The sequence below is a fragment of the Arvicanthis niloticus genome, chromosome 2, assembly GCF_011762505.2.
Source record: "Arvicanthis niloticus isolate mArvNil1 chromosome 2, mArvNil1.pat.X, whole genome shotgun sequence".
Lineage (NCBI taxonomy): Eukaryota > Metazoa > Chordata > Mammalia > Rodentia > Muridae > Arvicanthis > Arvicanthis niloticus.
In genome coordinates, this window is record NC_047659.1 from 133350895 (window position 1) to 133363473 (window position 12579).

The window sequence follows — 12579 nt, forward strand, 5'->3', positions numbered from 1 at the left end:
ACTACTGCGGAGGCCCCGCGGCCCCCTCCTTTCCTGTGTTCCCGTCCCCCGCGGCTGAGGCCGCATCGATCGCTGCCGGGGGAAGGGAGGGAGGCCGCAGGCGGCCGGAGGCGGTGGTTTCTATTCTTGCCTGGGATGGATGGGGGCCTAACAGCTGGGAGCATCTTTCAAAGTCAGAGCCTGGAAGGATGGGACGGTTAGGGAATGGGGACACCTTTGGAGAAAGGTTTTAACCTCTGTCCCAGGAATGGCAGCGACCAGGATTTACTTTTTAGTGATTAATATATGCCAGGCACTGTTTCAAGGGACTTAGTCCAGTCATGTTTAACACAAACTTGGCAGGGACAAGCTCTTCAGCTTCTGATTTTATAGGTGCCACCCAGGTACTTGCTCAGACTGTGGAGGTCTGAGTTAGGAGGTGGGGGAGGGTGCTTTGTCTCCTTGTAGCCCTGGGTTGCGCCTGAGTAGGCGCTAGTACACTCTTCTTTCAAGTAAGTTGTGAAGCCAGAAACCCATCCTTCTGTCCTGGAGGCTCAGAACTGACCTAGACAGTCCTGATTACTTCTTACCAGGAGCAGGGCTCCTGACAGCCGTGTTGAAAACTTAGAGAGTCTCCATCATCCTCCAGCACGTCTCTGGGCCGCTGCTTTGTATGCTCCTTCACTCTTAACAATAATCGCCAATATTGATTGAGCGCCTCTTTTGGGCCCGTCCCATCTCACCCAACATGCGAATGTACTTGCTGGGTGGGTGGGATCTTAATTCTCAACTGGAGGTGTAAGGCTTGAGAAGTCTCTAGGCCACGTGGCTGAAGTTTACACCAAGTGACCATCAGCGGCACATGATCTCTCTTTGTCATTTACAAGTTCTGAACTTGGAATGAGGCTCAGTTGGCAGAGTGCTTGCCTGTTGGGTATGACGCCCTGGAGTACTGTGTAAACCAAGCACTGGGGTTTATAGCTGTAATTCCAGCAGCCAGGGGGTGGAGGGGGGGGGGGATCCCAACAGTCAGGAGGCAAAGGTGGAGTAATTAGAAGTTTAATTCTTGGTTGAATAATGAGTTCCAGGTCAGCTGGATTACATGAGATACTATCTCTATTTTTTCTTTTTTAAGATTTATTTATTTATTTATTTATTTATTTAATGTATGTGAATACACTGTTTCTGCCCTCAAACACACCAGAAGAGGGCATCGGATCCCATGGCAGATGGTTGTGAGCACCATTGGTTGCTGGGAATTGAACTCAGAGCCTCTGGAAGAGCAGTCAGTGCTCTTAACTGCTGAGCCAACTCTCCAGCCCTCAATTGTTTTTTCTAACATCAGCATTAAAAATATAAAAAGAGGGTTATATATATATATATATATATATATATATATATATATAATATAAAACGTCCCATGGGAGCTGATGCACTCTTCTGATGCGCAAACATGCAGACAAAATACCCATACACACAAACAACTATCTTTTGAAAAAGGAAAAAAAAATGAGTTTTAAAAACCGATGTCTTTTATTTAACCTAATATATCCCAGATATAATTTTAACATGATATCAATAAAGAAATTAACAGTGAGATATTTTCTGCATTCACTTTTAAAAATTATTATACTAGTTTTTTGTTGTTTACATTGTTACAAATCACCAGCAGCTGCCAGCCTTACAAACTAACATGTCATCTCACCACTTCTGTAGAGCAAAAGTCCGTGAGTGGTATAGACTCTGTACTCATTCATGTGTGCCTGTGTGCACACATGTGTGTGTTAGTATGCATGTGTGTATAAGCTGTTAGTGTATGTGCGTGTGTACTGATTGTGTTAGTGTACATGTGTGTATATGTGTTATTTTAAGTGTATACTTGAGTGTATGTGACTTACTGATTTGCTTCTAAGGTGTGGTAAGGACATGTTCCTTCTGTGAACAGACTATGTAAGATTATGACTTCTGCTGGTTTTCATGAAGTTTCCATACTGGAAGGGCAAGAAACCACGTGTGACTTCTGGCCACTGCCAGCTGAGTATTTAGTTCCTTCACCCTCCTGAGCTGAAATGCCACCCCCAAATGCTGGCCAGCAGGGTCTTCTCTAGCTGAGGCTCAGATAAGACTCCCACCCAGGCAGACATGTGGCTACAGCCTCCAGAAACACAGGACCTGGGCTAGGTTTCTTAACTCCAGGAAACCATGACCTAATAAGTAGTGTGTATTGATTAATCCACTTCATTTGTGGCAAATTGTTACCCAGAAATAGATAATGTCTTTGCCACTGGATTCCTGTGTGACCTTGGGCCAAGTGTCTCTTCTTGGCATTTTCTCTTCCTTATGAGCACATGGGAAGAGCATCTCCTTCTAGATTTCAGAGTGGGTTAGCACGTGCTTGCCATCCCCACAAATAACCTTTCCTGCCTTTTCCTTTCTCAGGCTAACTTAGCTGCAGGGTCAGAAATGGATTCCCAGTGGTTTCACTAGAGATGCGCCTGTCTTTTGCAGCAGACACGGCTGCCCGTTAGGAGCAAGGAAGGTCGGATCCTTGTGATTCCTTCCTCCGTTCTCTGGTGGGGCCCTCACCCCAGAGGTGAAGGATGCTGGTGCTTTATGCACAGCCCCTTGAAGATCCATTAGCTTTTTGTGCACACTGGCTCCCGGGATGGTTTCCATTTGGACAAGCTACAGTCTGTGGCTGTTTGTTAAGCCTTCCCAAGGCTGCCAAAGCCTTGTGTGGCTACCAAGGGGAGAGTCAAAGTAAGAGCACCGCTTGTTTCTGCAGTTGCCCTGTGGGCTTTGCCCACTGTCGCATTCTCATGAGCCTCTTCTCTTTCTGGCACACACACACACACACACACACACACACACACACACACACACACACAGACACACACACAGCCCTGGGGAACACTTCTAAATCAGCACCATCGAATGAATCTTTATGACATTTATGACAAGATTCTTCCTGGGGGAACCCAACCAAGACATCTCTCTAGGTTGCAGCCACTTTTCTGGAACTGTGATGGGTTCATGGGGAAGAAGCAAAGGCTGGCTTTGTCTTATTCGTGGGATCACAATGGCCTCCTAGGAAAGCCCGCCCAATGGACTGATTTTCACTTCTGATTGGCCCGTCTTGAGTTACACGGACATCTTCTGATGAAAGGAAGCCAAGAGGGGAAAAAAAATTAAGTTAATTTACCTTTTCAAAATCATTATAGAATGTTATTAAAATGCACAGATATACGGTCATGGCTGAGCTAACATTTCGTGTTTCTGCCTGTGTTGCTCTGGGAAATACGTAGACTTCCATAAGCATTCCCGTGGCTAGCTGAGCCCTGTGGACGGTATTTCTAACTGGAGACAGTAATGCTGGAAAGGAGGGAGCAGAGGACACTTTCTCACTCCCAGTGAAACTCAGGGCTTAGGCTTGGAGAGCTTCCAGAATGAATTAGGCCTCTCATGGCCTCCAGTAGCCTCTCAGGCCTTTGCAGACTGGTGTATATCGTGAAGATGCTAGCTGGGCCTTTATCTCATCCACTGGGGGTGCTCGAGGCACTGTTGAACGAATAAGGAAGGAAAGAAAGCAAGATTGGCCTTGGTGAAGGAACCTGGTTCTTGGCATGCCAGGACGATTTCCACAAGGGCAGTGGAGGGAGGCACTGGGTTTGCAGCAGGGGTTTGGCAACTGAGAACTGAGGAGACACTGCATTGACAAGGCTAAGTCTCCAAGGAGCAGATGGTGAGTGGTGAGTGGGCCAGGAATTGGAGTAGAGAGAGCGTATGGAGATTCCCCCTATAGTTAGAAAAGCCACAGTCTGCGATTTGTCACCTCCTGTCACTCCAAGGAACATAGCTCAGAGTCTGGATCCCCCAGAAATCCAGGGAACTGCTGGTCTCCAAATTTTAATTGGTTTGTATGGGAGCTTCCTTCCTGAGTCTGTGAGTTTTCACCCTCCTCTCCCTCAAGCATGAAACCCAGGACACTCAGATGTGAAACAACAGGGTTCTGATGTCTATGACAGCCTGTTCACATAAACTTCTTGGAGCTGTTTGAGCCTCTTTTTTCAACTGTGTACACTGTTGTTAAGGGCGGATGGACTCTCTTCTAAAATCGACTGTAATTACTTAATAGGGATCTAAAGATTCAGGTCGCAACTGTTACGAGTTGTTCCTAGGTCTAGTATATGTGACTCCTTTGACTGTCTAAATTAATCTCTTTGGACTACAGTTCTCTTTGTTTGTGAAACAGGACCAGGTAGGGCTGTGAGGCTTTAGTGGGATTTGTCCCTGTGAGTGAAAGGATACGGGGTCTATGGTGGGGACTCCATAGTGTTTAGCTTTTGTATGGGTTCATTGTTATCTAAGGGAGAGAACACCATTGTTGAAGCTTAATTCTGGCTACATGCCCAACTAAGATCTGGGGCAAGTCTCTGTCTAAAAGCTGCTGCTTCTCCATTGTCAAACGGGAGCACCGGGTCCTCTTTCTGCAGGTGACAGAGTAAATAGTGTGACAGTGTTTTAAAGTGGGAAGCATAGGGTAGGCACTTCCTCCAGACTAACAGTGTCTAGCAGACCTTTGCTGTGTCACCAACAGCCCCATATCCGTATGGCTTCCTGCCACAAATATTAAGTGCCCCCTCCTCAAGTGTGAGGCTTGGCTGAGATAGCTCAGCTTTAGGCCACTGGCTTCTGGGTGAGTGCTTTTTGTGGCAGAGGCTGGAAGCTTCCAGAAGAATGGTATCTTGTGGCTGTTAGCTCTATCCAAACAGGTTCCCAGCCAGGCTCTAAATTAGTGGGGGGCCCTCTTAGCTTCTCTTTCTGTTGCTGTGACTAAATCTTTATGGTGAGGAGGACAAGGCTGCAGGAAGTGGAAGCAGCTGCTTACAGTACTTTTGCATTCAGAAGGGAGTGACAGACACGTGGATAATGTCCAGAAGCTTGTCTGTCAGGTAATTCTAGGCTCTACCAAGCTAGCAATTTACAGAGTACAGGTGGGATGTACACCACCCAGGGAACCTGTGGACGAGAAGGAACACAGTGGGCAGAGACTACGATCCCCTATATTATCTGTGTTAATGTGATGGGTGGAGAAACCAAGGCCCAGGAGGAGGCTCAGAAATATCCAGAAGCTCACAGATTCCGTGACTGCAGAGAGCTTTCTTTTTTCTACGTGTCACCTTCGGATCCGTGTTGTTGGCAACTGTTACTATGAGTCAACAGTTGAGGCATTTGAATCTAGCGAGAAGGGTTGTAGCAGCCAGAAAGCTGTGCTCTCTCCATCTTCCAGACTGCAAAGGGAAGTGGTGCCGGGCTCACCTGGGTTACACCACAAGGCCATGGAAACAGGACTGAAGAGGCACAATTCCTAAGTCCACTCCATAGTAGCCTGCCCCAAGTCCAGCAGACAAAAGGGTGTTCAGCAAAGAAAGGGGTGGGGGTGCCTCCTTTCTCAGCTGTCTGGGTCCCAATAGTGGAGACAGATGTACTCTACACATGACACCCCAACCACTGGAGCACCTCTCCCTGGATATGGGACAATCCAAACGGTCTTAGTAAGCATTTGGCTACAATGTGAAGCGGCATCGACTCCCTGGGTGAGAGGCTCTCTTTTTGCTCCCGACTCTGCCAGGAAGCTGTCTCAGTCAGAATTCTGCATCTCTTGACATCTCTTTAACCTTTGTTAATCTTCATTTATTAAGACAGTCAGACACCGCCTTGGCCGGTGGCTGTATCTAGCTAGAGTTTAATAGTATTATTTAAATCAAGCATGAATGAACTCAATGGAATTACTGTTTTCATTACACTTGGTTTTGAAGTTTCATGCTGTCTCTGGCCAGTGATCTTGTTTCCCTTAGCGACACCAAGCCTCCTCTCTCCTCCCCTCCCCCCCCACACCATCCCTTGGAAATGAATTGTTACATCTAAAAGTGAACCGTTTAAATGCAGACATTAAGTAAGTAGATGTACAAGGGTACTTTGTAGGCCGCTGACCCGACTCGGCTGGTCAAGATGGCGCCGGCCTCGGCCTCTGGTATCGGCTACTAGTAAATAGTGCACTGTGCATGCGTCAACTTAGTTTGGCGCCAACCCCTTCCCTAACGGGGTATGCTAATGAGGTACCACAATCGAGCAGGGTATGGTAATGGGGCACCACGATCCTGACCAATCACCCCCTCCCGGATGGAGTATGCTAATGAGGCACTGCAGTTCTGGCCAATCGCGCACCTCCACGTGCTTTCCCCCCCCCCCCCAGGGCTGAGGGTATATAAGCAGCTCGCCCTGGGCACTCGAGGTCTCCTCCTGAAAACTAAAAGAGCGCTTCTGCAATAAAGGCTGTTGAGAAGGATCCGGTTGTTTGCGTCTTCCTTGCTGGCCGAGTGGGGCGCAACAGTACTTCACACAACTTTACACATTATGGGGTGGTGGGGACAGAAGCATGTGTGGTTGGAATGATGTTTGGAAAATTCTTGCTAGACACACATTTTGAGGGGAGGATTGTCTGAAGGTGGGTTCAGGGCTTGGGAGAGAAGCGGCTGCCTGACTTGGCATTTTGAGTGGAGGGAACAATGTACAGAGAGATATAAAATGGTTATGAGGTAGGGTGGGAGCCCAGCATGACAGTGGGGTGGGATGCTGGAGCCAAGATGAGCTGTGCCTTTGAGGTCTGGTGCAGACCTTGGCACTCAGAGGAGAACACAGGAGGCATGAATTGTAAGGGAGGTGACAACAGGCCAGTGTTTGTCAGAAGGTTACAACTGTCTCTGGAGAGATGATCTGGGTCGCAGAATCCCTGGCCCCCACATCATGATCTCTTTCTGGTGGGAACCACACCCACACCCGGGGTGCAGAGCCACGATAGATCCTAAGCCAGAATTAGCCTAAAGAAAGGGAAAGAAAGGGTTAACACCTCTTTTGTAACAGGACTCCCAATCTGACTCCTCATTTAGATCCTATCTTTCCAACTGCTAAGACTGCTAAGATGGCTGCTAAGACAGGCCTCCCCAGCCTCCTTCAGAAGGGCAAACTGATACCCAGAGTGGCACAGCACCTGTAAGAGACCCGAGGAACCCAGTTTCTCTGCCTTGCTAATGAGAGACCTTGCACCTTCCTTCTCCAGAGGAACCCAGTTTCTCTGCCTTGCTAATGAGAGACCTTGCACCTTCCTTCTCCGTCTCTGGCCATTTGAGGGAGGGGGAGGGCTGGCTTCTGAGGAAAGTATCCTGCTGAGATTATTGACCTGGAAGGACGTCCCAGAGCTGAGTGGGAGGGGAAGGGGAAATGGCACCTTTGCTGGGGTCTCGGCAGTCCCGGCCACAGGCGCTGACACAGCACCGCTTGTTGCCTGAGCAGTCCAAGTCTTTGTTACACAGATGCTTCTTGGGACTGAGGCAGCGGAGTTGATCCACGGGGCATTTGCCCAGCTTTACTGCAACACAGGGGCTTGGGTGAGTCTTGCTCGCTCCCACCAGTCCTGGGGCTTGAGGTTTGGGCGTTGGCACAGTGGGGAGGGCACTTACCAAAGACTCTAGGGACACACTGGAGGTAGCAGGCTCGGGAGCAGCACTTCCAAGAATTGGGGCACTGGTGGTCGTTCGAGCACTGATTGGGAATCAGCTGGTGGCAGGGCCCGTCGTCTGGTGGGCAGCCCCCCAACTTGTCTGTACAAGAACCCTGATGTCACTTAACCAGCCGCAGCTCAGGGTTGTGTAAGGATTTCAGGATCGAATATCTCAGTCTCTTATTTCTTGCTTGCCACCAGAATGAGGTTTATAAATTGTCTACTATCTAGGGCTAACCTGACACTCGGGTGGCATAATGGATAGGAATAAACTGAAATGAAAACCCTCAGGCTATGGAGATCAATCAGCTAAGATTAGGACCTGAGTCTGATCCTCAAGACCCCTGTTAAAAAGCAAACAAACAAACAACAAAACTAAACAAATAAACAGAAAAGGGGGAGGGGTATGCACTTTTAACCCCAGCCCCAGGGAGGTGGGTTGATCTCTGAGGTTTGCTGGCCCGCCAGCCTGGCCTACTGGATGAATTCAAGGTTAATGAGAAGCTGTCTCAACGAGGTGGTTGGCATCCGAGAAATGACACCCAAGATTGTATGTAGTCCTCTTGTGTCCATACCTCCACATATGTATGTGCCTGTGTGCACTTGTACACACATACCTACATGCGTGCACACACATGCACACACACACACACACGCACACGCACACGCACACACAAACACACACACAAATTATCCACCTCAGACAAGGCTGTGGTAGCCCACCCCTGCCCACCTGTACCTCCCTGGCCTCACTCTCTATAGCGCTTGCACTCTGGCTCCTGAGCTGCTATGAGCCAGTGCTCTCTGAAAGGTTTTGCCTGGCACCTGTTTCCACTCTGGCCACTTGATCAGTGTACTGATTTCAGTTGAAAGGTCCCCTCTTCTTAAGGCCCTGCTTTGCTGAGCCCATGGAGCTGGGTCAGCCCTGCGGTGTGTGCCCACAACTGTCTGTTCCTCTCCCTGGTTAGAGGTTGAGGTTTGTTACTCATTTGCCCTGTTCATCATGAGTACAGCAGAGCGTACAGTGGTAGAGGCTTAATGACTGTTGGGAAGAGAGGGATTTGAAGGGAGGCCCAGTGTTGCATATGTGCTCTCTTCCGCCACCTGACACATCCACACTGCTGTGCCAACCTCTGTTGGAAGAGGCATAGCGTAGATTCAAGAGTCTACTCTGTCTCTGAACCTCACCCCCCCCCCGCCCCCAACAGCTCTGGAATGCTCTGACCTGGAGTTGACCTAACCAGTCTTCTTGTTGAGATTTCATACACAAGTTGGAAGTCCTCTATGGAGGAAGAAATTAAAGCCTGTTAAGGAGAGTGACCAGCCTAGCCCACAGTGGCCTGGGCTGGGCTAGGATTCTCTGGCTCTCTTTAATCTTTATGTTTTGCCTTGACTGCTTTGAGCTATAGGGATGGGGTTGGTCCTGGGAATTCAGCTCAATCTATCGTCACAGATGCTTCAACTGGATCCAGGCTGATGAATGTAACCCCCTGAGGCCCTCTTCCGGAAGTTCTCCCTCACTCTCTCCTGTAATCTACCCAGCATCAGGTGTCCCAGCCCAGTGGAAGCTCCCATTTTCTTGCTTAGAGTCCAGACTACTCCATTTGCCTGGGTGTCAACCTTCTACTCTCTCTGTCCCTGCCTGGGCACTGGCTGTGCACATAGTAGGTGGTTCTTTGCTCCTGCACTGTGTCAGCTTTAGTTTCTAAATTGGTGGTTTAAACTGAACTGCTGCCCCCTGCTGGAAAGTGAGCAGGTTAGCCTGGGAGGGAGCACACATTCTGAAGAATGTCTCTTTGTGGGGGGACGTGGGGTATTTCGGAGGGGAGAAGGGTTCTGTGGGGGGTGGGGGTGCAGGTAGTGGGGAGAGCCTTTGAAGACTGTCTTTGAAGACAGGATTTAATACCAAACTTACAGCCCAGCACACAGATGCTCAGGCCTCAGAGAGTGGGCCGAATGGAGCTGCCTGAACTCTAGTCAAGGAAGTTGACTCTCTAGTGTGTATGTAGTGTGTGTAGTGTGTGTAGTGTGTGTGGGGTGAGAGGAAGGGAACCGGAGGAGAACCCTGGGGTTGGGCTTCAAGGATTAGACTGATAGGAAGCAGGCAGAAAGTTGGCATTTTAAGTGAGACAAACTGTTGGTGCCACACTATGGAGATGTAAACGTTTGGACTGTACGAAGAGGTGTGCAGGGCTCTGAGTGGTCACAGTGCCCTGGCTACTCTCCTAGCCTTCTCTCCACACACAGGTTTCCACTTGTGACACATTCCCTGTGAGACACACACACACCCACCCCAGCTGATATATAGATTCAATACCTGGGCATGGTTAAATCGAAGTATTCAGATGAAGTCAGGTGCATGAGCACGCCTCGCCCTGAATACATACACAGCTCTCTAAATGGAATTACCAAACTGCCAACACCCTGACATTTGAATGATGAGCATGGGATCTTATAAACAGAACTGGCCGAGCCTCCACTGAGACTAATGCTCTCCTTCCCCAAGCCCTGTTGCCTTCTGCCAGTGTCTGAAATTCTACCGGGTGCCAGGCAGATGCCTCATGGGAGGGAAACCAGGAAAGGATGAATGACATGAAAGGTTGTCACACCAGACCAGGTAGAGCAGGCTCAGGCTCTGGTAGAGCCAGGTCTCACCCTGGGTGTGGTGTCAGGACTGTTCTCCTAGGACCCCTCAGTGTCTCCCCCCAAATCACCACATGTGCTACACTTATGGCCATGCCTGACATTTATCCTTCAAGGCCCCATTTATTCCTGAGAGGAAAGCGTGGACACCATCTCATGGGATGGAGTTGATGAAGGAAGCCTTTTTGACCCACAAGAACTGCCATCAGACAGCACGTTTGATACTGTCTCAGTCTTTGGCATTGGCAATTGGTTAAGCAGTATGCCTTGGTTTCCTTACCAGTAAAATGGGGGTAAAAACAGTGCTGGCTCATGGACACCACAGTGTAGACTTGTAGGTGATGGCTGCATGGGGTACAGTCAACACAAAGTCTGACCTGGAAGCCTACTAGCATCCTTTCTTCCTCAGCCGGGATCTCCAAGCCTCCTCCTCTGTGCCTCTGAGCAAGGCATAATCCAGGCTAAGGGGAATGGGCGCCATGTAAATCCTGCTACCTTCATCTACCTACACAGCACAGGCTTCCCCGGCCTTGGAGGACGGGTTTCTGTCCCCATTTGTATACATTTCCCCTAAACTCTCCAGAAGTGAATGTAGGTCAAAGCACACCAGCCTCAGAGGCGGATAGAGGAATGGCCTCGCCTAGACAGGGAGGCACCTGTGTAAGAACCCCTATGCCTCTCTCCCTGTCAACATACCAACCCGAGCTTCGTCAGGGATGGGAACGGACTGAAGCTGGAGAAAGGAAGAAGAGAGACAAAGGTAGAGATTCCTCCCATGAGACCCCAGATCCCAGCAGCCACGTGCCTTACTTAACTCTCAAGTCCCTTTATGGTGGACTTAAGTCCACAACCCCCTATTGGTGGAATCATATAATGTTTTCTCCATACAGAGAGGTGCCATGACACATACATTGTGTCCATAAGCATAGGTAGAATACACACACACACACACACACACACACACACACACACACACAGAGGTCTGCTCGGACAGGAACAAAGGCACATGTGTACACAGAAATAGCTGTGTGTCCTTAAAAACATTCAGGTGTGAATGTAGGCACAGGCAAAGACAGGTAAAGATGCAAGCGTGAACAAGCCTAATGCAAAATGCAGGCTCTTGAGAGCACTGAGGCAGGCAGTCAGGCAGTCAGGCAGTCAGGCAGTCAGGCAGTCAGGCAGTCAGGCAGTCAGGCAGTCAGGCAGTCAGGCAGACAGACAGACAGACAGAACTCACTCATCACCAGCTCTCCCACAGCCCCCACTCTCCATAGAAAGGCAGAAAGCACCTGGCAGTAGCAACGGGGCCTCATGACACTCACCTCCCTTCTTCTTACACAAGGCAACATGCCGCTGAGTCTCCAAAACCAGGAGGACTACCAGGAGGAGGGAGCTCTGGAGTCTCATGTTTCTTTCGTGGCACCCAATAAGCTCAGGGCCCAGAGCCCCCCAAATTAACACTCACAGCCACAGAGATGCCAGAGCAGTTGAGTCAGAGGAAGAGGACTATAGAGGATGACCAGGTGGCTTGTGTCTCCCGGATCTGGGCCCCACCCTCCCACCCCCCTGCCTGGTGACCTTAGGGCAACGGGTGCTTGTGCAAGAGCAGAGGTTCCTTGTGTTAGGGACTTGAATCTAGTTCTGCCTGCACTGCTGATTTGGCCTCTGAGTGTTGGGCAAGTCTTGCCTGTCTTTGGGGCTCAGTCTTCTCATCTGCATCACGGGGAGAAGAAGAGAAGAGGTCACAATGAAAGCCACACATAGAGACTTTTTCCTATAAGGCAATTTACTCCCATGGCTGGCTCTGCCTGGGAATGTGAGCCTCAGCCTCCTCCACCCTCTGACTGACTACAGGTATCTGGAACATCTGGAACAACCAGCCCAGTTGATTATGCCCAGAGACGGAAGACGTACTAGGAGATGGCACTGGATTCTTGGTTTGTGAACATGCTTACTAAGAATATAACTCTTTCATTGATTTCCTTTGGCTATTACTCCTGTTAGTCCCCACTACCCACCCAACCCCTGTACTGGGGATTAAGTCCGGGGCCTCTCATGTGCTAGGCAAGTATTCTACCACCGAGTTACATTCCTTTTTAAGTTTTGAGACCATGCCTTGCTGAGTTTCCTAGGCTGATGTTGTACTTGCTGCTCTATAGCTCTGTCAGTCCCAAGTTGTGATGTTCCTGCCTCAGTTTCCCCGAGTAGCTTTGATTATGGGGCCTGCATCATTAGGCCCAGCCTAGCCCCTTGCCCCTCTTCAACATTCAATGCAATTTTCCTACAAAAGGAATATTACTGCTTTTGTAACAAGTGAGCGCCGCTCACCAGGTGAAGCCCTCCTCTCCCCTGCCTTCTTCGCACTACTAAGCCAGACTCTGAACTCATGCCTCCAG

The 12579-nt window shown here is 49.4% G+C and overlaps 1 protein-coding gene across 1 annotated transcript; it reads right to left on the reverse strand.

Moving 5' to 3' along the window:
- Positions 1–6220: 6220 nt before the first annotated feature.
- Positions 6221–11717, reverse strand: Wfdc5 (WAP four-disulfide core domain 5). The gene is made up of 4 exons (XM_076930201.1): positions 11506–11717; positions 7500–7640; positions 7268–7408; positions 6221–6860 (listed from the first exon to the last, which is right to left on the reverse strand). The coding sequence occupies exons 1-4, from the start codon at positions 11588–11590 to the stop codon at positions 6856–6858; spliced, it is 372 nt and encodes a 123-aa protein (XP_076786316.1). The 5' UTR covers positions 11591–11717; the 3' UTR covers positions 6221–6855.
- Positions 11718–12579: the final 862 nt, after the last annotated feature.